Source organism: Anabrus simplex, chromosome 3 (assembly GCF_040414725.1).
Source record: "Anabrus simplex isolate iqAnaSimp1 chromosome 3, ASM4041472v1, whole genome shotgun sequence".
NCBI classification, from domain to species: domain Eukaryota; kingdom Metazoa; phylum Arthropoda; class Insecta; order Orthoptera; family Tettigoniidae; genus Anabrus; species Anabrus simplex.
Window position 1 is genome coordinate 91,989,186 of NC_090267.1, and position 26,424 is coordinate 92,015,609.

The 26,424-nt window shown below is 38.1% G+C and overlaps 1 protein-coding gene across 1 annotated transcript in view; it reads right to left on the bottom strand.

The window, feature by feature from the left end:
* Positions 1-4,594: 4,594 nt before the first annotated feature.
* Positions 4,595-26,424, bottom strand: part of LOC136866014 (UDP-glycosyltransferase UGT5) — a 114,530-nt gene continuing 92,700 nt past the window's right edge. Inside the window, exons 4-7 of the mRNA XM_067142625.2 lie at positions 23,821-24,280; positions 18,995-19,217; positions 17,321-17,540; positions 4,595-4,991 (exon numbers count right to left, since the gene is read on the bottom strand). Of these exons, the coding sequence (XP_066998726.2) occupies positions 4,706-4,991; positions 17,321-17,540; positions 18,995-19,217; positions 23,821-24,280 (1,189 nt within the window). The 3' untranslated portion in view covers positions 4,595-4,705. The remainder of the gene's footprint in view (positions 4,992-17,320; positions 17,541-18,994; positions 19,218-23,820; positions 24,281-26,424) is intronic.

Consider the following 26,424-nt stretch of genomic DNA (forward strand, 5'->3'; position numbering starts at 1 on the left):
GCCTATACAGTGCCGGGCCGGGCCCACTGTAACAGCATTCTATGGTTTATGATGTCGTATGCAGCAGAGATATCAACAAAAGTTACATCTGTGATCTCTTCCCTTTCAAAACCATCTTCAATGAACTCAGTAAGGTGTAGGACTTGAAAAGTACAGTTTCTTCCTGATCTGAATCCAGCTTGGTGAGAAATGAGAAGAGGATCAACTATAATAGTAAAACGATTCAATACCATGTAGTGGTGCTCCCACCCAATCTAATGGATTCGGATGCCTGTCTAATGGGAAATTTTTGTATCAAGTGACTGATGGTTTTCAAATGTATTTTGATGGTTATCTGGTGGTTGTATATTTTTTCTTAAAATCACAATAAATGTAATGGAATGTTCAATTTATCTATCATTTCACCAGACAGTTGCTGCGAAGGCTTCCAGACAACACTGAAGCTTTGAGAAAAGTGTCACTTATCTCACTGTCAAATGCACTTATGGTTATTAAAGAGTTGTTAACATCGACACCAGCGCAATTAAATAGATTAATCCGTGGTAAAATGTGTTCCTTGTAAAAGAGTCCCAAACTATGGGCAGGAGAAAAACCAATGCTGCCACAAGTATGAACTACCAAATTACATGTCACAGCAAATAGGGACGGGCATATTAGGCATTGTTTTCTACTTCTGTCTCTTCACCTGAAAAATATATCGATGAGCCAGGACTCAAAGCTTATGACTAACTTGTGATCATTGGCTGTTCGAAGTGACGTCAGAGAGAGAACGGTCCCCCTGCAAGTCATCCACTTCTGATCACAGAAGAGGTTCCCAATAGAGTTCAGAGACTGCGATATGTTTTAACCAAACAATTATTAGCTCGTGTGTCTCCTATATCTGCAGAACTGACTTGGGATAACTAACACTATAATGCACAATCCAGTGCAGCTAATGATGTCACAAGAGCGTTGTTATTGCTAGTAGGATTTTAGTGGGCACACTGCGCTATTGAAAACCAATAAAGTATTCTGAGTAAAACAACTGAGTCTTAAATATTGCCAATAAATATCAAGCAAACGAAAGAACGAACGAACAAACATACAGTGCTGTTATGATAAAGTGAATCTTACTTTAACTGGTTAGTTTCTTCATCTTCTTGACTTTATCCTCCGTAACATAAACACGTTTGGTTCCAATTTATTTTTCCTCCCGTTTGTTTAATTATTGTATCCGAGCATATATCCTCATTTTCACAAACGTGACTACCAGATTACTACTTGAATTAGGATCACTTGCACATATTAATGAAGCCAGGTCTGTATTACTCCCGACACTTCGGACTGTAAGTCCATTATAAGAACAGAAGCGTTTCTGTACATATCGTACAGTTTGGTTCATAAATACACGCGTAAAACCCACTCTGTTAAATATAATGACAGCAGCTTTGCCTTTCATGTAGATACAGTCGACATGCCTTTCAGTGGCGAATATAGAATATATTTTTGGGGGGGGCCAAGATTGACGTAAGGTTAGATTAAGTAATTTTTAAGAGGTCAGACGATTTAAAACACTTTAGAACGGAAAAAGGAAACATTGATTTGGGTTGATACATACAGTACATACATACATACATACATACATACATACATACATACATACATACATACATACATACATACATACATACATACATACATACATACAGTACACCAATGGTTACAAAACGAAGTCCAGGTTTCTTGGGACACTTGCAAACTTATCAAGAACTTCTTCATCACTAACTATAATGTCTCTGTGGATAGAGAGTAAAGCAAGCCCGTTAAGCCTACTTTCAGATGTGCTGTTCCTTAAGTAAGTCTTCAGTCTCCTTAGGCTAGAGAAAGTTCTTTCTACGGTTGCGATAGAAACAGGAAGAACGGCGAGTAATTTGAGAAGGGTATAAATGTTGGGGAAGAAAGTCTTGTCACATTTTTCTAGAGAACTTACAGCAATTTTGGGAAGATTTGAAGGATTTTCCTGACTCCACTTTTCTTTCCACAACATAAACTCACTTTGCACAATCTCTTTATGTGACAGATCTTCTTCGTAGAAGCTAAAAGCAGCCTCCAGTGAACCGAAATCTGTTACGATACACAATTGTGGAAGGATGTTTTGTAAGGATGCAACTATTTCCTTGTGAGATTCAAAGCATTATTTTAGTGAGTTACAAAAATCGTCCAGGTATGGCACATAAACTGCTAACTGTTGGCTCGGAATCTCAACAACGATCGAAAATTCCCATCATTTTGGTCCGGTTCTTCAAGGCTTATACACTTTTTCGGGGGGGGCCCAGGCCCCCTGGGCCCCCCCCCTTATATACGCCCCTGATGCCTTTACTCCTGCGATATGTATCTTAGTGTGTACATCCACGGATACAAGTCCTACTCATTATACAGTGATGGTAAAGCTAACAACATATCAGATGTTACAACCTTACCTGGACATGGTAAATGCAATAGGATAATCAACCGCCCATCATTCATCAACTAACACTCCAGTAACACGTGTTGAGCCCTATATATACGGTAATCTGAACTGTCATACAAGTGACCGGCCTCATAATTGCATAACCTGTCGAAAAATGTTGTTGATCCCATGTTATATTACAGAAAAAGATAAATGTGGAGTAGAATTACTGAAGAGATACAGTATCTTAAGATAACATTCACACCCTTAGTGTTCTACCAATCTTTCTAGGAGTCGGCGTTTGCAGAGTAGGTTTCGGTCTGCAAGTGGACACGCCCGCTCCGTGGTCCGACAGCTCAACATTCCCACCGACCAACAGAGCAGGGGAGGGGTGACCTCGGCTCTACGCCTCTGCTTTCAGGAGACAGAGAGGGGCTGGTCACCACCGTCAGCTGTACAGAAAATGGTTTTCCGTAGTTTTCCATTCTCCTGTACTAGGGCGAATGTTGGGACAGTTCTTAGAGTCTAGAGCCTGACTTGTGTTTATTGTAGTGGATAACTACAAAATTAAAGAAGAAACTGTGATAAAAATGGATAAATATAAAAGAAATCAAATACATAGATATTGCCTGGCTGAGTAGATTAGATGGCAAGAGCGCTGATCTCCCGAACTCAAGTACGTTCCGGGCTCAGATCGGTGTATTTGAAGGTGCTCAAACACGCCAGCCTCGTGTCGGTCTCGGAAGATTTACCAGGACCTTAAAGAACTCCTGCGGTACCAAATTCCGGCATTTGGGCGTCTTTGAAAACTGTTAAATTAGTTTATGGGACATTAAATTAATATCATTTCAAACAGTAATCGTAGGCATGCATTACATTACATTTACAACTGATCTACATTTAGGACTATCACCTAGTGGGCATATTCTCTATTAATTGTTAACACATTCTTCTCTTAAATAAATTCAAAGAAGCATTAATAATAATAATAATAATAATAATAATAATAATAATAATAATAATAATAATAATAATAATAATAATAATAATAATAATAATAATAATAATAATAATAATAATAACAATAATAAATAGATAAATGAAAAACTCTTAACTATGCACCTGTAATAAGAAATCAATGAAGTGTGGAGATAGTTTTTCTCCTCTCCTGAAAAGCATGAGGATTGAGAGTTACGACTCGTGCTTGACCTCTGAGGTGCTGATATGGTGCCAGTAATGGTTGAAGCCCATATATAAATGTTGAGAGCTTTAACAATAATTCTAGTCCCCGAGGGTGAGGAGGATAGAATAAAGTAAATCTAAGGTATTTTCTGCATGTCGTAAGAGGCGACCGCGAACGCGACTTGGCATCCACGTTACCCTAGCCCAGTCTGGTATTGCGTCCACTTACCTGCGGCAGGCTCCTCACTTTCCTCTTTATTAGCCGACCTCCCTTGGTCAACTCTTGTTTTTCTTTCAACCCTAACAGTATTAGGTTAGGTTGTCTTTCATGTTCACGCCTTCTTGGCTCTTAACTTTCTTTTACCGATATCTTCATCCTTCGAAGGGTGGGGCCTCCTCCATTTTCCTTCTGATTAGTGTTGAGAGAACTTGATTGGCCAGTTGTACTTCCTCTTAAAACAATAATCGCTACCAACACCAAATTTTCACTCAGCTGTAATATACTTGGCTGCGCAGTTTGACTCCATAGCAGTGAGTTTGCATCAGTTTGCATTCTGAAGATGGTAGTTTCGAACCCCACCATAGGCAGCCATAAAGATGCTTCTTTGTTGTTTAGGCTGTGCTTTAATTAAAACCACGGCTCTTACCTTTCCCATCTTTGCACCGCCATCTTTGCAATGTTAGACCATTAGCAAAGAAGTAAAACCACTATCTAGCATAACAAAAAAGTGGAAACAAGTTCGTGGACAGTTTAAACCTAGATTATTCTTGAGATAATATTTGACCCATATTGATTTCTTCTGAAAATGAAAATCTTAGAGCCAAAAATCATCATTCTATATTTTTAAACAAACTTGTTAAATAATATGATTTATCTGACATTCTCACAACTAGATTGAGAAAATCATATTTAACAGATATACAGTAGTTAAACAACTACAACAATGTTGATTCGTATTATTTTTATTTTAACGAAGTAAACAATCATGTATAAAATACTCTATTTCATTTTAAAAATCCCACATAATTTTCAAATTCGTACATATTCGAGAACATCATTAAAAACAGAGTTTTTATAATAATGTAAATAACACGTTAACTTTTCTTCAGTTTTGAAGTTAAAAAATATTGTTTGGAGAGAGTGATGGTTTTCTTCAGCACAACGTACGTGACTGAGAGTGCAGCTACAAGAGCTAAACCCAGGACTGCGAGGACGTCTAGAAGTAGATACTGGTACCAGGCAAGATCGAGCGCTGCCGATCTCAAGTGACGAGCACCATTATGTCTAATTACATACTCTATCCACCAGATGGCTCGATCCAGAGAAGGTCCTACCTCCTCCCGGTATACTGAAGACAACTTCTTCATATTTTCTCGGTAACTGAAACAGAACACGTCAGTCGATTAATAGCTACTACCGTATGATGCAAAACAACCAAACTGAAAAGTTATTTAATTGCGTTGGTAGTATTATAATTTACTAGCTGATGTACCCGTGCTTCACTACGGAATTCTACATTGTTTACAGAATTCTAGGCTAGGCAGTGTATACGTTGTGCATAAGATTGTAGTAAATTGCATAGCTCTTAATGATACCCAAGGAAAGCGACGGGGTATTCACCATACGTCATTTCTCATGTGAAGAATGGGCTAGGGAATCTTCATTGTAATGGTCGGCCTTTTTGCCTACCATCAGTTACAATCAAGTTGGGGAGTTTTCATTATAATGACAGACAGTCTGGGACATATGCATAAAAATGTAGAACATTCTACAGGCACAAGCAATAAGTAAAAGCAAATGCTTTCAGCAAATACTGGCAAGTAAAAGCATTTGCTTAACTTGATATGAATAACCTTTTGCTTGTGCTGACTAGAAAGTGCTGCAAGTTTTTCCAGCATATGCTGACTTCTGAGAATATTCTAACTAGCATTTTCTATCGTGCAAAGCATGCTGGTTACCCATAAGAGGTTAAGTTAGTATAGAAACACGTGTTGACCGCCGTAACCATACGAGTTTTGCATTCGGTGTTACTGGTGTTTACAGCTCATTTCCATTTCCTGCACTGCATATTCATTGTTCTACGATGTCGTAGATATCAGAAACAGATGTAGAAATTGACGTAAATTTTCACTTCATTTCAATGATCAAACAGTTACAAGTGTTATTAGGTAAATCGCAAACTCCTTCGACGAAAACAGCCAAATTACAAGCTGTTGAACAGTTACGCGAGAGTTGTGAGAAGAATCTCGGATGGCAGTTGACAGCAGATCAGGTGAAAAAAAAAAATCCATAACATGAAGACCGAAGTGAAAAAGAAGAGTGACCGTAACATCACAGGAAACAGGAAGATACAGTTGAAGAAATGGGAGGAGGAACTTCTAAATTTAATGGAAGGACAAAAAAATCCAACATTCACTCGTGTACTAGGTATGTCTATTAATTATTTGTTTAAAAACAATTTGCTTTACGTCACACCGACACAGGTAGGTCTTATGGTGACGATGCGATAGGAAAGACCTAGGAGTGGGAACGAAGTGGCCGTAGCCTTAATTAAGGTACAGTCCCAGAATTTGTCTGGTGTGAAATGGGAAACCACGGAAAATCATTTTCAGGACTGCCGATAGTGGGGTTCGAACCCACTATCTCCCGGATGCAATCTTACAGCTGCGTGGGCCTAACCGTACGGCCAACTCGCCCGGTATTTAACTTTACTAGACTCATTGATGAAATACCGTATTACTCCGCAAGCTGTGTAGTAATTAGAAAAATAATCATTAGGCCTAACGTATTTCTTTCTTTTATGAATAATTCATGTTGAGTTAATTTTATTAATCTGTAGATCAAGGTCAGTAATTCAATTTCGTCAACATTTTAGGAGGATGTGCTGTAGGAGGAAGTAAGGAACACGCAGCTGATATCAATGATGATAGCATACCGCTACAGAGTACATCATCACCAAGAAAATACAAGAAAATAAAGTTAGCTGCAGAGACTGAGGAGACGGAAAGACTTTCGATCATGGAACTTCAGAGACTGGTGTTACTGGAACAGCTTAAATTAGCTCGCATGCAACAACAGGAAGTAGAAGAACGGAAATTAACTTCAAACTTAAACAAACCTACATACAGTTTGAATGATGTGTGAAACATAAAATCAGAGAGATAAGTGTTTGTATTTGTATTCAACTGAGCGAAATGATACAGTAGCGTACAAGATAAGTGAATCACAAATAAATGTATAGGCCTAATGATGTAAGAGTATAAGTTAAATGAAAAATACGAGCCACACATCTGTTAAATTTTGTTGTAATTTCCAGATCACAGCCTTCACTACTTTCATAGTTCATTTACAGCAACTTTTTGAAACAAAATATTAGCGATTTCATTTCTTCCCTGTGCACCACGTCTTCTCATGTCATCATAACCATATTCTTGTTCACCCCCATCATCATCATCATCATCATCATCATCATCATCATCATCATCATCATCATAATCGTTTTCTTCGGTATAAACATTATCAAAATTGTCCCCATCTCTTAAATGCTTAGAGACGTTATGCAGCACAAAGCAACAGATGATAATGCGTGAAATTTTCTGTACAGAGATTCTGACTTTGTTTGCTAGAAGAGGGAAACGTCTCTTCAGCTGGCCAAAATATCTTTCAATAATTACTCTGTTTTGAGCATGCACGCGATTGTAATTTTCTTCTTGTGAATTTTGAGGGTTTCGGTAAGGAGTTAGCAGCCAAGGTACAAGCCCGTAACCTGAATCACCCAACAGTATTGCAGCTCCTGCGTGGTCTAGCAATCCTTCATACACACGTGAATTCTTTTATATGCGACTGTCGTGAACAGAACCAGGCCAGCTAGCATCAACATTTGTAAAATGTTCACTTGAATTGCACGTTGCTTGTACATTGACAGAAGCAAAATTTTTGCGGTTGATATATTCATCGCCGTGTAGTCGTGGCTTTAAAATTGGTACATGTGTACAGTCAAGAGCACTGATCATACAAGGAAAGTTAAAGCGTTGCTACCGGGCGAGTTGGCCGTGCGCGTAGAGGCGTGCGGCTGTGAGCTTGCATCCGGGAGATAGTAGGTTCGAATCCCACTATCGGCAGCCCTGAAGATGGTTTTCCGTGGTATCCCATTTTCACACCAGGCAAATGCTGGGGCTGTACCTTAATTAAGGCCACGGCCGCTTCCTTCCAACTCCTAGGCCTTTCCCATCCCATCGTCGCCATAAGACCTATCTGTGTCGGTGCGACGTAAAGCCCCTAGCAAAAAAAAAAAGCTTTGCTGCCATTCGTCTCTAGCGATATTGATTTCATGCGGACGTGACGGAAATTTTATCCAGTGATGAGCTTTTTGAAAAATTTTCTCGCTGAAGAAATCAATAGTTCTACTAACAGTACTTTGATGCACTCCCGTATCTTCGCCTATCCCAACTTGGAAACCCGGATCGCCTACAAAACAAAGAAATATATGCATTCGTTCCTTCGATGTTAACACACCACCGTGCGTCTTGTCACTTTCTCCCAAGAAAGAGTTCGAAATTAATTCAACATTTTCTTCGTTAAATCTATACAAATCTTTATATGCACGTTCATCACTACGCCGTCTGGGATTATACAGTTTCCTGCGTCGGATATTCACAATTTGCGCCATTAAATCAACCAGAAGGCAACACTAAGTCGTCACAGAACAAACTTCAAGCCACCTGAGACTGGCTTGGTAAATCTTAAGCAAATGGTTACATAGTACTAGCACATGCTAGGTTTTATTCATGTAGAATTCAGCATTTGCTGGAAAATTAAGCAAATGCTTGCTAGTAAGTACCGGTAAATACCAATAAGTAAAGCAACTGCTAGATTATGTTATTGATACTTATTCCAGCATATGCTTACAAAGGAGGTAGCAAAAGCATTTGCTAGACTTTATGCATACGTCCCACTCACTGTCCACCTGCCATTTTACTTCCTCCTCAGAAAGACTCTCCTAGCAGTTTTCCCAGCTGAAATCAACGTAGGCCATTGCAATGACGTCAGTAGGAATGTCGCGATTAAAAGCATCGCTATCATTTGAAATACTCGATCGAATGAAAAGCCACGCATTTTCTTACTTTTAATTAACAGTACCATGCTGCCGATCTAACAGTCCAAAATTTCAGAGTTAGAATGACCCGGCTAAAGAGAGCCGTGAACACTCCTCTGCCATTATTCCTTTAAGTTTGCACAATGCTCATTCCAATCAGTGACTCAGAGTAGGGATTGAATAACTGGCATACTATGTTGAACCAGTGTGTTGGGTACCAGCAGTATCAGAAAATGTATGAACCAGAGTACTGACATACTAAAGCAGAAAGTTACCTAATTCCCCAGCTATTTCCCGCTAATAGTGAGGCAGACTGTTATACTCGGCAGCAGGAGAGAGAAACAACATCACAACAAACAATAGTCAATGTAATGTTATTGTTGATCAATTTTGTTATTATTATTAAGGAATAAGTATTCACGATGTGCATTACATAAAAATATTTACATAATTGTGTTATTGACGACAACCTCTTAGAACACACTTTTCTTCTTTCTTCTTTTCCTACCGCTTTTCCCACACCTGTGGGGTCGCGGGTGCGATGTGTGTCGCACATGTGGATGTGGCCCTGTTTTACGGCCGGATGCCCTTCCTGACGCCAACCCTATATGGAGGGATGTAATCACTATTGCGTGTTTCTGTGGTGGTTGGTAGTGTAGTGTGTTGTGTGAATATGAAGAGGAGAGTGTTGGAACGGACACAAACACCCAATCCCCGAGCCAGAAGAATTAATCAGAAGCGATTAAAATCCCCGACCCGGCCGGGAATCGAACCCGGGACCCTCTGAACCGAAGGTCAGAACGCTGACCATTCAGCCAACGAGTCGGATAACCTCTTAGAACACACAAGAGCGTGATATCTATCACATGTCTTTTTACATAATTTACAAATGCACTGTGATATGGAACACCTCTGTTTCACAAATCCTATGGTGAAAACGGTGTACCGTGAAACGGGTCACTTTGTGTCTCAGTTCATAGGCAGTGCCCTTCCATTCTGTTGACGTCATGGCCGTTGCGGAGTAGAAATCAATTGGGATCTCCTTTTTTGCTGGTAGTTCTTGTAGTATCTCGCTGTACTGTCTTGTGGACGATAGTTGGTGATCTAGTTGAAGTTCTTCGATAAAGAAAGGTTAAATAATTATACTAAATTATAAATTCCACTTGTTCAATGTATAAGAGTTTTTTATTTAAATTTAAGAAATAAATATGCAGTATGCCTGGTTGACTTTAACATTACATGTTACAAATCTTCCGTCTGAAGAATAATTCCTGGGTATTTGAAGTGACAGGTTTGAATCAATGGCTCATCTCTGTTATAAAGAAAGGCATCCTTGGCTGTTCTTCCACCCTTTCTAAAGATCATTGTCATTGTTTTCTTAAGGTTTATTTCAAGATCGTTGTTTTGGGCCCATATTGCTAATTGATTCAAGTTTTCCTGAAGATCCTCTTTTGATTTTGAGGTCAAGACCATATCATGAGCATATAGAACGACTTTTACTTTCTGAGGATGTAAGAAATGCACTACATCTGCAGTAGCAACGTTAAATAAAAGAGTGCTTAGAGGGTCACCTTGGGGTACTCCATTTGTTTGATCAATAGGATCAGATCTGTTAAGCTGTTATCTATTTCTACCTGGTTGTTATGTTAATTAATCTTATGATGTAGTGGTGTTCCAGACCAATAATTTCTGTGATCTTTCTCACTAGTATGCTTCTATTGATTCGCCATAAGATGTATCTGTGTCGGTGTGACGAAAAGCAAAAAAAAAAAAAAAAAAAAAAAAAAAAAAATCTATTAATTCCATCGAAAGCTTTAGTGAAGTCTATGAAGACTGCTTATACCTTCTGTTTAGGAAATCTTAAAGTATCCTGGATTATGTCTAGCAAGTAGTTGACAGCTTGCAATGTCGATCTCTGCTTACGGAAGTTGAATTGAATTTTCTCATCTACCAGTTGCATCAGTCTTGTAGTATCTTCATCATATGTTTGAAGAGAGTATTTTCCAAACCAATCTATCTATATGCATTAGATCACCAGAGCTGCCTTTCCCTTTATACAACATTTTAATTCTTGATCTTCTCCAAGAGTCTGGGACTCTTTCCTGTCGCAAGCATTCATTCATCAGAGCAGTCCACGTTTTTACGAGTATCGGTGCTGCATCTTTCAGATATTCATTATATGTCGAGTCAGGTCCACTCGCCTTCCTGTCTTTACTGTTTCTTATTGCAAGCGAGAGTTCCTCTACTGTGATAGGATTGAAAGCTCTTGAGTGATGGTCTATTCCTGGTCTGGTGTCTTTCTCTTGCAAAACTAGACTAAGGTAATATTCCCATGTTTCAGTTGGTATATCCTTTGGAAATTTTGGTTGTGCAGGTTTTAGTGTTCGGAATGGATCTTGTGTTTTCTCCTTCTTTTCTTGATAGTCTTTCTTAGCTTTTTTGATGGTGAACTTGTATTCCTTCCAGAGATCTGCATATGTTTTCAGTGTAATTTCCGTTTCCTGTGTTCTTACTGCATGGAGAGCATGTATTGTTCGTTTTCTTATTTGAAAGCACTTTACATTAAACCATGGTTTGGCTTTCCTGAGTCTTTCTTCAGCAGGCTGAGCTGAATTTCTAATTGCATTCTCTAATTTTCACAGTGCTTCATCAATGTTTCCTGCATTTATGGCTTGATGTATGTCAGAGATCTTGATTGTTTATAGTTTGTTGAGGTCTAGTTTCCTTGATACTTTGCTCTTGCTCACTTTAGTAGGAGTCACATCTCTTTCCGGGTATAAAGTTGTTTCAATGGGTAGGTGTTTTCTAACGGTGATATTGTCAATCACTTTCTATTGAATAAAAGTGACACCCTTATAAATGAATACAAAGTCTATTGTACTTGAGCCATTATAACCTATGTATGTTTTTGTTTCTTTCTTGTTAGTCAGCGACAGACCTTCTTGTTCCATGTAATGAAGAAGTGTGGAAGTTTTATGTGACGGTACATCAATGCGACAGTTAAAGTCACCTGGCACTATCAGCAAATCATTTCTCCCTACTAGACTTATCGCTGCTGCTAAGTCGTCTATTAAATCTTCTTCCAGAATGTCTGGTTGAAAATAGACACAGATTATGTATAAAAGGGGTATCAGCACGAGGAGTAAGTAATTTGTCTGGTGCTTCACTTCAAATGGAGATAGGTTAGGTTTCAGAAGGCAAGAGATACCTCCTTTAGGCCTGCTTATGTTACTTTTATTAGTGGTATTGTGAATGCAGTAAAAACCATCTGTTCCCCAATCTTCTGTAAGGAAAGTCTCTGTTAGCAATACTATGTCATGATCGCTAAGAATGTCTTTGCTGGCAGGACCTAGTGTTTACAGTGCACTTTGTCTTCTGGTATAGGCTAGAGCAATTTTGTTACTTTCATTGATCTGTCTCTGTCTTATCCTTGGCTTTGACAATATGAAAGTGATGTTAGTAATGCCATTCCTTCTGCAGCCAGTCCCTGCTATGAATGGTGTGAAAATGTTGCTCATAGGTGGTGCATGAATTTCAGTGGGCTTGGCAGACTGATATGTAATAGCTACTTCTGGCTCGGTGAGGAAAGCAACGGGAAACTACCTCACTCCTCATTTCCCTAGTACGCCTCTTCAGTGATGCCTAGGCTATCTATGACAGCTGATGACATAGCTGTTGAGGATCCAACCAGCCTTAGGGCTGAAGACTGAACATACATACAATTGCTAAAAATATTGTTTGGAGCTAGTTGTAACGCGTTCTTTATCCCTTCAATGTTCCATAAAAGAATAGTTTTCCTTTTCTGTCTTATCATGATATTATTTGGAGCTCTCATTTCTTGCTCTGGTCAAAGTTCCATTGTCTCTTGAGGAGCGAAAAATATATCTCCTTACTTTGACATTTGAGGGCCAAAATTCTGAACAGCTGACAGTCGCTAGGTAGTCAAAGCTAATTCCCACTTTGAAAGCTTTATTATCTCCTTTGGTGTTCAATTGGTCACATATTATGTTGTTCTTAACTTCGTTGTATTTAAGATAATTTATGAGTTCGTCTTTTCCTGTCATTGGGTGCAGACTGCCTACATACAGCCAGGCCATTTTATCTCCTGCTCTGAGATTAGTATTTTGTGTTTGGTTCAATCCTCTGATAAGTGTACAAGGACGTCTTTGACTGACTACTTCAGTCCATGGAACTTCTACCTTTTCTGTACATTTACTATGGGGATATTCCTCGTCATTTCTCTGTTCTGTGGTTTGGTGCAGTGCTCTTTCATGTTCAATGTTGTTAACTTTCCCTTTCAGTGTTTTCAATCAACTTCTTATTAGATGGTCTGGGGGCTGGTCCTTTCTTGTTGGTCTGTAATTGATCCTTTTTATTAACCTTGATAGCTGCAGGAGTTATATCTCTTCCTGTATGTAGGTGCCCTGTGTTTGGTAGCGCTTTTCTTATTTCTTCCACCACTGTATTTTTTATCACTTCTTTTATATTTCAAATTTCTTCCCAAATTGCTTTTTAATTCTTCCCATCCATTTTTCACCATTACAAAGTCGTCCCTGCCTGCTTTGCATAGCCACATGAGTGAGCCTCTTTGTTTCTTAACACTGGTGAAATCTCCTGCACTGATTCCAGCACATTCTTTATGGAACCATCGTTTGCAGCTGCCATCACATTCCATCGCCGCATCCTCTTCGGTTATGTCTTTCCGACATTCTCTGCACGGGGTGGTGGTATCTGTAAAGTCACGTTCTTTTGATTGCGATTCTGGCGCTTATTGCATGTTGAACTCTGGCATGGTATCTAGGGGGCTGTGACAAGATATCTTCCTTTGCCCTGGGGCCTCGTGTGCAATGTCTTGGATTAGAAAAGTCTATCTTTAAAAAAACCTCTATGAAATTCCACTTTGCTTCTTGTAATTAAAGATAAGAAAGATGAATTAAGAGCAGAGACAATTAAACCAATGGTGCATCTATTGCTCTCAACTGGAAATTATTTAACAGATACACTACACTTTATGGCCGATGGATGTTGTTTGTTGTTAGTTATCCACGAGTATATATAAACTCCAAGATAGCCTACGGAGTTTTATATATTAAGTTAATAACCATTGCTCTTTGGCGAATACTTCTTGGGCAAAATAGTAAAATGGCGGGTCTAACACAAATCCTCAATAAATCCAATTGCTTCTAATCACCATATAACTAGCAAACTAGATCTAGACAACATCAACCCACATGAAGGTAAATATTTGGACTGCACTAAACAGCCACTCGCTTATATTGACTCATGATAACACCAATTACACACGTAAATACTAGACGTTTGCTGGCCTTGCTGTCAGTCTCTCTCTCTCTCTCTCTCTTATGAATTTTTGATATTATAGGTCTTCAAATTTAGTTTCCTTCCCACTCTGCTATTCCACTCTTATAACAGTCGGTATGGTAAAACTGAATAAAACAGAAATTATCGGAAATTGTATTCTCTATAACTTTTGTTATGTAATACTTTCCAATAGGACAGGTATTTAAAAATTAAATTTTAAGCGCCTTTCCCTAAACTGCCATTTCATTCAGGGTGAATAAAATTATTTGTAGCCTACATTGTACTTTCTTATTCCCCGACTCTACATACAATTTTTCATTAAATTATGTGTACCCCTTTTTCATGTTTCGGAGTTGATAGGGACTTAGCAACAAAAAATAGAAATTTAAGAATAAGTTATCTCTGTTATCACAGCCGGTACGGTAAAAATGTATAAGACATACATGATCGGAAATTTAATTCTATATAACTTTAGTTATGTAGTATTTATCGATAGGACCACTAATAATATAAATATTTGAAAATATAAATATTTGAAAATTACATTTTTTTTTTTTTTTTTGCTAGGGGCTTTACGTCGCACCGACACAGATAGGTCTTACGACGACGGTGGGATAGGAAAGGCCTAGGAGTTGGAAGGAAGCGGCCGTGGCCTTAATTAAGGTACAGCCCCAGCATTTGCCTGGTGTGAAAATGGGAAACCACGGAAAACCATCTTCAGGGCTGCCGACAGTGGGATTCGAACCCCCTATCTCCCGGATGCGAGCTCACAGCCGCGCGCCTCTACGCGCACGGCCAACTCGCCCGGTAAATTACATTTTAAGCCTTCCCCTAAACTACCATTTCACACAGCGTGAATAAAATTGTTTATAGCCTAGATTGTAGTGGCTCATTCCCCGACTTTACATATCGATTTTCGTTAAATTTTCTTCTGCCATTTTCTCGTGATGCGCTTACAGACAGACAGACAGACAGACAGACAGACAGACAGACAGACAGACAGACAGACAGACAGACAGACAGACAGACAGACACGTCCGATATAGAAATACCATTCTTTTAAAGTGCTCAAAGTACAAATAAAACTAAAATAAAATAAAAAATAAAATACATTCTTTCTCAAATGATAATGGTTTTCAGATCGACAAAGAATATCACACAGTATAAATTTAATAATCTAATTACTTAGAATTTGCTTTGCGTCACCCCGACACGCACACAGGTCTTAAGGAAATTGTTAGGAGTGGGAAGGAAGCGGCCGTGGCCATAATTAAGGTACAGCCTCAGCATTTGCCTTGTATGAAAATGGGAAACCGTACATCTTCAGGGCTGTCAACAGTCGTATTCGAACCCACTATCTCCCAAGTTCAAGCTGACAGCCACATTCTTCAAACCTTGCAGTCATTCACTTGGTTAATCTAATTATAATACAGAATGAAAGATAAACAGTGATTCTAATGATAATGTAGAGGAAACAATCCTTAGTGACAAAGAAGCAGTAGACAAAATATTTTAATTGATTTAATGAAGTGTTTGGAGCATAGAGGTTAATCATTTCGTGTCGCTATTTCTAGCCGAGAGCAGCCCTTGCGTTGTAAGTAGGTGACCAGCGGTACCATCACATGCAACACATCGTTCATAATGTTTCTGAAGATTATTGAGCATGTTGATGGTCTGACTCATTGGTTGAATGGTCAGCGTTGAGGCCTTCGGTTCAGAGGATCCTGGGTTCGATTCCCGACCGGGTCGGGGATTTTAATCACCTCAGATTAATTCTTCTGGCCTGGGGAATGGGTGTTAGTGTTTGTACCAACACATTCCTTTTCATATTCAGACAACACACTACACTACCAACCACCACAGAAACTTGCAAAGGTGATTACATTCCTCCATATAAGGTTGGCGTAACAAAGGGCATCCGGCCGTAAAACAGTGTCAAATCCAGATGTGCGACACAGTTCGCACCCGCCACCCCAGTAGAAAAAGAAGATTGAGCATGTTGATGAATATGTAGTAGTTCTTCAACATATAACATACATACACTAGTTTTGCCAAAAATTCTGTACTCACAAAGTATTCTGCTTTCTTATATTCTTTATCTTTAAGGAAAACAAATTCACTGCCACAGTTAAAACGTACGAGTCAAAACATTACCTTGAAAAAGCCATCGTAGACAGTAGTACATCAAAGTTGTATGCTCGGCTCCCATATCCTCCAAGCTTCTCTATTTTTTGTTGTTGTTGTTGTTGTTGTTCTTGAGAAACTTTAGCTACAACAACTGAGTATTTATTTTGTATAATCTCAATGCATTCTAATATCTTGTTAAGTGTAAGAGTAATAATTTTGACATGTATCTATCTCTGTGAAAAAGTACAATGCTTCCACAGTGCATCAGAGGCTTTGCTTGGAATAATCCTCCGTAATAACTGAATATGAAACAAGCACTGTCAGCAAAGACATCAATGCACTGAATCCAGTCCAAATTATTTTCAAATATATCAGGGATCTCGAGTGAGTGTCGAGCCCTTGCACCAGCAGTGATATTTCTATGTAACGGAAATGTTTCTTTACAATTTTAACATTATCTATACTCCATAAAGTGTATCAGGAGAGAATTCTTCTTCTCCTTCTTTATATATTTTATTTGACTTTGGCAATCTATGGACCATGAAAAGAAATTTCCATCATATTTTCATCACCTTTCTTGATTTTCTGGTCACTCCAACACTCCTTCCTTATTTCACTATGCACTTTTCTCCTTTCATCTATCCAGACTTTCATTCTTTTTCTTGACACAATCTCACAATTTCTATCAGGCACGTTTTCAATCATGGCGCCATTGGAAGATCTTGAATTAGCAAGGCAGCATTGAACCAAACATTTTCGCACATCCTCCTTCATGCCAAGTTGGCCGAGCGGTTAGGGACGCACAGCTGTGGGCTTGCATCCAGGAGATGTTGGGTTCGAACCCCACTGTTGACAGAACTGATTATGTTTTCCGTGGTTTCCCCATTTTCACACCAGGCAAATGCTGGGGCTGTACCTCAATTAAGGCCATGGCCACTTCCTTCCCACACCTAGCCCTTTCCTCTCCCATTGTCGAAATAAGACCTTTCTGTGTCAGTGTGACATAAAGCAAACTGTAAAACAAAACATGTAAGGACAACATTTATATTTAGATTACAGTAAGAGATAAGTTATACGCAATATAAAGCAAAGAGTAACTTTGTCATTTCTAATATACAAACTCGTAACTAGTAACACTGAAATAAACTTTTTCTGACTAGCTCCTCACCTTGAGTCATTGATGACTTTCCCCAGGGCTTCCAGCAAAGTCTCTTTAGTCAGATCTTTCAGTGGCAGGCCGACGCCGATTTTGGCAGATACATATTTTCCAACATTGTACTTTTGATCTCCTAAGAATGGTATTCCGATGAGAGGAACGCCATGGTATGCTGCCTCTTGGAAACTCTGAAGTCCACCTTGAGTGATGAATACACGGATATTTGGATGTGCTGTTGGCAAAGATAAAAATTTTATTTAAAAAATTGCATTCTTCTTGAAACATTCTGTTACTGTATCTATGTAGTTTTTGACAATTAAACTTATAATGTTAAACAAAAGCTAAAAGCTTTCCACCTATTCAGTACTTAGTTATTGTAATCTAAAAAAATTACATATGTTTAAAATTAGTTTTGGTCTTGCTAGAGACGATCATCATTCAAAATAATAAAGTTAAGGCAAAGCATGAATGATAAATATACAGTAAAATTTATGAAATAAGAGTGTGTTGTTGACATTCAGTGTAAGACAAGTGAGGAGTTGAATGAAAAACACTCATCATGACCACACTTGTTCTAGTGTAAGTTTTCAACATTTTCTTCCAATTTGAAGAATGTAGGTACCTCCCAAAAGACTACATCAAACACTTAAAATACTAGCTTTTAAGAATTTTCCCAAATTCAGTTCAGCTAAAACAAGTGTGAACAGAATAATGTTGATGAGAAAGTGTTGAGATGTTCATTTGTCTCCAGTATGGAACCTTGAAAACGTGTAAATTCAAATTGACTTGAAAACAATATTTAACATGTTCTGCTAATTTAATTGAAACATATTGTTAATTTTGTCCATACAAGAGTCAATAGGCATATGTACACAATTCATATAATTCAAGGACTATAATCCCTAAAAAATATTTTTCCAATCCATTTCTGCGGTCCAGGGGTAGCGTGTCTGCCCCTTATCCAGCTTTAGCTGCCAGCCGGTCCAGTTATATTTATCCCTCTTTATAAATATAACTCCCTCTACAGGTGATGCAGGAAATATTAGATTAAGAAATGAAGTCTTAAAGGAAGTAGATGAATATTGTTACTTGGGTAGTAAAATAACTAATGAAGGCCGGAGGAAGGACGACATAAAAAGTAAAAGACTAGCATAAGCAAGGAAAGCCTTTCTTAAGAAAAGAAATTTGCTTGCTTCAGACATCGATACAGGAATTAGAAAAATGTTTTTGAAGACTTTTGTTTCGAGTGTAGCATTGTATGCAAGTAAAATATGGTTGATAGCTAGCACAGAAAGTAGGAAAATACAAGCTTTTGAAATGTGGTGTTACAGAATAATGCTGAAGGTGAGATGGGTAGATCGAATCATGAACAAAGAGATACTGAATAAAATTTATGAGAGGAGACTGATTTTGTTAAATTTGATGAGAAGAAGAGATAGGATGATAGGGCACATTTTAAGACAGCTGGGACTTGTTCAGTTGGTTTTTGAGGGAAGTGTAGGCGGTAAAAACGGAAGAAGTGGACCAAGCTATGAATATGACAAAGAGATTAGAGCATATGAAGGAATGTGGTAGTAATGTAGAAATGAAAAGTTTAGCACAGAATAGGGTGGCATGGAGGCTGCATCATATGTCTATAGAGTGATTACAAAAACATCACTTTATAACTCCAGGACTCTATCTTACGCAGTATATCCTGCTGAGGCATCCATTTAGCTTGCATGACGTTGCTGGACAGTCCTGGCAAGACATCTGCCTCCCATTTCCACAGGACGCGCTGTGGTATCTCGGAGAAGGCCTGGACGAAGTGATTCAGTTTCTCTTTGGGCAATCGTTCGCTCCTTACCATGGATCCAAGACTGAAGTAAACGACTCCATGCTCGGCACCATCGATGAAATTCTTGATGTCCTAGATGCAATAATAATAAATGAGTTAGTTTATGCCCAGATTCCCCGCTCAGAAACAGGAACAAATATTAATAATGGAAGCAAATATTAATAATGGCACATTACTCAGTTTTGATATTTTGTAAATTTTTACCACCATTCTGCTTGAGGCTACGATTTCTCATCCAGAAGGCACATATTTCTGAACAATGTAGGCTCTATTCAGTCACTGTTGATGGGCAACATACTTCAAGTGGGGAGACATATGTTATATAAAAAACTGATAGGTCACCTTGGCTAGCCCCTCAAAACCGTCTGACGCCAGTATCTGCGTGGGAAAATTTTAGGAGTTCGCACTGAAGATGCTGATATATAAGCCTGCCAAATGGTTTCACTATGTGGATGACACCTTCGACCTAGGGCAACACAATGAAAATACTGCTCAAGTTTCTCCACCATCTCAACAGCATCCATCAAAAAATCCAGTTTATAATTGAGAAAGAAGTGCTTGGAAATGCCCATTCTTGAATGTGCTAATCTAGCCTACACAAATCAACACACACTCATTGCTCTGAAAAAGAATTCAAGTCATTACCCTAAACAGAACAGAGCAATGATAATAAAATTGTTTGTGTAAGCCAAAAATTATGCTAACAACTTTTATACCTGAGTAACGCGATCTCCTCTCGGCTTTACAAGCTAATTGGTACAATAAGGTAGAGATCAACAAGGTTGTTGAGTCTCCTCCACAATCTGAGGAGAAACATGAAGAGATATTGGAACAATTATGGACAAGTCTAGCAAAGCTTCGAAGTATTTCAACATTGACACTGCCTTAACAACCACGGAGGAAACATCCTTGTAATTACACTCGACTCATCTCTATAGCCTAGGTGTGTACCATATGTCCTCTTAAGTGGAAATGTTTTACAGATACTACCAACCACAACAATAACTTCAGACTCTGCGAACATAACAGTTATGTGATCAATCATACTAAGAAATCAGCAGTGGTGGAGCACAACCCCTCTTTTGTCACCATGAGATAAGATTTGAGCAAACCACAGTTGTGGTACTCACCCACAATATCATGACAGTATCTACCAAAAATATATTAAGATAATGGAACATGACAACTATTTCATTAAGAAAGAAGAGGTTCTACAAAAGAAGATTAACATTTTAGCAGAGTATGGGGACTGCAGCTCGTCACGATAGGATTGAAATTGACCACACTGGGTCTCACTGCGCAAGTCTTCGGTTGAGAGTATGGCAAGACGATACACATAGGAACACCTAGTCTTCTGAATGTCTACTACACTCATGTCATTACATTTTGACAATGGCTGGAGCACAGTAGTTGAAATGTCGATATACTTGCAATGTCAAAACCGTCTAATATTCCGGAGGAAGACCATAACTTTTCAGTTTTAATTATATACTTCAGTCACCCAAAATAATTAAAACCCCTCACCAGATCTTTGCCTCCCCAAGTTTTGAAACCAACGTTTGCCACTGGCTTGATATGAAGAAAAATAACAGACTAATCACCACTTAATTGATCTGAAGCTACGAAGCTGCTGTTTGGTTCAGCGAAGCTTGTAAATACGATCATTAGTCAGTGTAATGCTTTTCAGTGAATAGAGAAGAACTGAGTAATAAGTATAATATGATATAATAATCCTCCATAGACAATATATTTTACATTATCTTTGTAGTTGCCAATGCACTTTTCATGTATGCTTTGTCTTTCTAGCAGCCTTCTAATGGGGGAAGCAGGAATAATGCATTTCCTTATATATATAAAACAAAGGATATTTAAAAGCATTATATAACCAATGAACTACAGGTTATTTAACTTTTGTTACATGTTTCAGAATTATCTTTCACGATTTCATGAGGAACAAAAGTAAGGAGGAGTCACAAATGAGTGAAAACAATTGAGAAATTCATGTCCATAATGCTAACTTTCAACTGCGATTTGTTAAATTGTATAATTAAAAGGATTCTTCGTAAACATGTAGGAACTGAATGTGTTGTAAAAAAAAAATTCTGCCAGTTATACTCCTCTGTTGACTGTTGTTCTCTTGCAGTCTTTCTCTTACACACCCAGTACAACACTATCATAGCTAACAGAAGTTTACATCAGAGTTATGGTGGTTTTGCACCAAGGCAACTTGTACCACCCTAGTTGTCCGCAGCATGTGATTGTTTATTGTCACCTGGATTGCAGGGAGAAATCATTGCAGCACACCACAGCAAGTGCAGGTGCTCCAGTTTCTATCAGTTTGTGCAGAGATGTCCATGCAGACAGTAGCTACTGTGACTTACATCGTGTTGAACAGGAGGAGGAAAGAATTAATGGATTATATAAACACTTAGGCCTATATCAGAATTAATATTCTCATATTGAAAATCCCTTCCTTGGTGCACAAACCTCAAGAAGAAAACATAGTGAAGTGTGCTCACTGAACACACTTCGTTAGCTGACACACTCTTGTTCTTTCTATGAATTAAAAAAAAAACCAGCATATATAAACAACAATGCCTTGAATACATGGGTGGAGAAAATTATCCTGGACGTGGAACCTTCCATTGTAGTTTCACATCCACGATAAGGCAGCTCTGATATAGGAAATATGTAACAGGAAAGCTTACTTCATGATGATCGCCAACCACAAAATTGTAGTATACTAGCTGAAGTACCTGTTCATTGTTTCGATTTATGAGCAAGGATTGAAGTGATTAAATGAAGGTGGCCCCACAAGAAAATACGTATATTACAATACGCTCCTGCAGACAATATTTACGACCTTCTCATCGGGAACGTAAATATACAGTTTATGCCCACTCGAAACTTGAAAGCCCGCCGTGACTGAAGCACTGGTTCTCTAGGTAATGGTGCAAAATGAAATGTGAATTATAAACCCCATTAAATATCAATTCGAAATCTACACAATATTTACAGGAATGAAACATGAAATATCATACAATGATGATAGTGATAATGGATGAATAAATAATCTACAGCTCACATCAGTACTAGAGTACGGTATGTATAAGCACAAACTTAACACTCTCAATTATCCATCTGTAGCATCCAAACACTTTCTGTAGAATGGAGTGCTCATTCTTCAGCTGGCTTGTTAGCAAAAGAACAACTTTTCACGAATAATGATGAATGATGGCGAAATGAGTTACCTATTTATGAGTGAAGGCGACTATAACCAAAAACACCAGAAAGCTGAATTTTCTCGAAAACCATTAGAATTACAGTATGAAGAAAATGTATATGATGCTCCTTGTAGAAAATCTACTTAAAGGCTTCATGGTGCACTCCATGTTTCAATAAGGCAAAACTTTTGCCTGTTATTTTAGTTCATGTAGGACAAAAATTGATCTGATTTGAGATACACCCTTGTAAAATCAAAATGGTGAAATATATATAAAAATTAAAAGCATCTCTTGTGTGACTCAGAATTTCAAGCTATATCCTTACCAAATTTCAGCGCAATTGGTCTAGTAGTTTTCGAGCCTATCCGGAACAAACAAACACACAGACAGACACCGTCTCATTTTTATTAATAGTACAGATGTAGCCTACCAGATACCCTATACTGTACTTTGCAATAATTCCGTGCATAATAGTTAAACATAAAAGATCACAGGCATTTAGTTTGCTAGGATAATGGCAACATTAACAAATCAAGTAAACACACAATCTTATCTTTGCTTCAACCCATAAATTCCTGCAATAAGAAACTGTTCGAGATTTTCATCCCTATATTTCATTATGTGGTTCCTTAAAACTTCAGTTTGCAGAAAACTTCTAATTTTAAAATATGTTGTGCCACTTTACAATGTAAAATGGACTGCATCACAAATACGAGAGTATGTAACGTGCACTGTTTATCATTTTCACACATTTTGTGAAAACGTTTGTCCAAGTTGTACAGCACTTACGTCAGTACTATCAGAATAATGAGTGTGGAGGGTGACAATGCTCAGAATTTTTGGTACAGTTATAATTATTTTATCCAGTTATTATTATTATTATTATTATTATTATTATTATTATTTTTATTTTATTTTATACTTTTTCACAAAAAATGTAGAAGTGAACGAAAGATTCTTTTATTTATATTTTAGGTCTGTGAAAGAAAATATTTTTTTGGTTAACACTGTTTTATATACTTGGATAATACTGACACGAGACTCGAGAAAATAATTCATCTTCAGCATAAAATTAAAGTTAATGTTTGACTTGACATTTTGGTGTCATGCAATGAGAGATACATCAAGAAAACTTTAGGAAATGATATTACAGAATCGAAGCAAAAATAAACTTGAATGCAGTTTACAGGAGTACCATTACAATATGACAATAATAGCATTTACTGCAATGTAAGTAATTTTAATACAAATTTAGGATGATAACTTTAATGTTCTAGAAATGGAACAGTGGGCAGTTATGGGTTAAAATCACCTTTCCTTAAAAAAAACTTCAATATTATTACCAGAAGAGTCTGCCAAACCACGTAATTAAGTCCAATGAAACAGCAAGAACAAACATAATGCCTCAACTCTGCTTTAATAATTAAGATTTGCTAAAACAGATTTCTTACCTTCGGAAGAGGATCAGCTTTAGTTTTAACATGCAGTCCGGTGACCTCCACCACGTTAGGAAGAAGTGGTTTGATATAGCTGAGACTCCAATGGTTGTTGACAAGTAGCAAACTGTCATTGTAGTCGGACTCGTAAAGGGAAGGTGGTCCAGATCCGAAGTGTTTTCTCATCACTGCCTCTTGTTGGGGGATGAATTCGTGGTACCACATGCAGTGATATGTTACATACACGTATATATTGTAGAGTCGCTCCCAGAAAGTCATGTGATCAGAGTACGAAGTAAAGACATCTGGAATGACGGCGGGATGATGAGGGTTTCCTATTGCGGTGTAAGCATTAGTTTGACCACCAAAGGAAATGATTGAGATAACTGGTGGTGAACCAACATAGTGAGCCAAACCATTGTATGCTGAGAAAAACAATTTCTCTATAAACACCAGGTCAAATTTGGGATTGGACCTGCAGTCATAAACCACAATTATCGTAAGTACCAGGTTAATAATACATATACATGATTATGCTTTCAATCTGCAAGCCTTTGTGAATGAACAAAACATCTCCACAATCCTGTATTTGCAACTAGCTCTTTGGCTTAGTTTGGCTCTACAACGTTTATCGTTAGATAAACTCAGTCTTGTCATCGTTGTCTTGGTCCCCATTCACTTCTCCTACCCCACATGCCTGAATCCATTAAGTTATCTAATATCAGTCATTCACCATTGGTCGGCATTCAGGGTTGTCACCCAGGTGGCAGATTCCCCATCAGTTCTTCACCTATCCATTCTTAAATAATTTCAAAGAATTATGAAATTTATCAAACACCTCCCTTGAAAAATTGTTCCTATCCTTAATTCCTCTTCCTACTAACAAAATATTTGCCCCAACTTGTCCTCTTGAATTCTAACATTATCTTCATAAAATGACCTTTCCTACCTTTCCTACTCAAGCTTAAGACTAACTTGAAATGTTAAGCTAGTAGTAAGTTTCAACCTATAGTATTTTAAGCTGTAGAGTTAAGCACTGGAAATACTTAAGTTGTGTGTGAATTTGTATATGATTATGCTGGCCTTAGAATGTTAAACTAGTTGTATTTCTTGTAATATTTTCTTTTCATGGAATTGCTTGTTATATTCTTGTTGTTGTAGATTTTTGGTGTTTTGTTGTTGTTTGTTAATTATGTTTGAATTTTACTTCGTTATCACACCACTGTAAGTGACCACTACCACCGGGATATTTACCAATTGTGATGTATTTGTTGTTATTAATAATAATAATAATAATTTGTATGGCTTTTAATGCCAGGAGTGTCCGAGGACAAGTTCGGCTTGCCAGGTGCATGTCCTATGATTTGACGCCCGTAGGCGATCTGTGCGTCGTGATAAGGATGATGAAAATGACACACACACCCAACCCCCATGCCAGCGAATTTAACCAATGATGGTTACAATTCCCGACCCTGCCGGGAATCAAACCCGGGACCCCTCCGAAAAAAGGCCAGCATGCTAACCATTTAGCCATGGAGCCAGGAATAATAATAATAATAATAATAATAATAATAATAATAATAATAATAATAATAATAATAATAATAATAATAATAATCTTCTACTAATATCATTCAATGCCATCTCTCCACTGGCAGTTCAAAATATTCTACTTAGTCCAGCAGCTCATCTCCTAACTTCCAAGTCTTCCCAGCCCAGAGTTTGTAACATTTTTGTAACACTACTCTCTTGTCAGAACAAATTGTGCTGCTTTCCTTTGAATCTTTACCAGTTCTTGTATGAATTAATGTTGGTGAGAGTGTCATAGACTAGAACCATACTCTAAGTGGGGTCTTACCAAAGACTTCCACGCCGTCTCTTTACATCCTTACTAAAAAAAAGCAAAGTCACCTCAGTACAGGCCATGAAGGCCCTTGGAGGAGTGGAAGGTAAAGGCTTCTACCATTGTTAACCTCGGCACGTGATGGGGTAGAGTGGTTAGCTCTACGCCTGGCCACCTTTGCCCCCAGGAATTAACCTGGTACTCATTTTTGGTGTAGGCTGTGTGAACCTCAGGGCCATATGCACCTCCGGAAGTGGAAATCCCGTTTCTTAAATTTTATGATTTCCTGACGGGGATTTTTACATCCTTACTACAACCCATAAATAACCTCATCATACATTTATTGAATGAATCAATGACTTCCCGCAATTAGGGGTTGCTACAGTGGACAAAGTAAAGCATATCGGATAGAGAATGTTTTCATCATCATCATCATCATCATCATTTCCCTTTATCCAGCTGTAGCCGGGTAGGGCAGAGAATGTTTTACCATATAGAAATATAGCAGTGATACGATTTTTTTTAAATTATGGAGGTCTGAGCAGGTGAGATTTCAGGATGTGTACAGATCCACGTATGGTGGTGGTAAATATTCTTTCAATGCTGTTCATAGGCAGGTCAAACTTCTTCCAGAATTCTATGAGCAAGTCAGGTATTATGCCACAAGGGCTAACCATTATGCTGATAATCTCTACTTCATTCAGCTGTTATTGATCTTTGTGGAACGGAATGGTGGGTGCGTAAATGTTCTGCTTTTCAAGATGAACTTCAGTAGA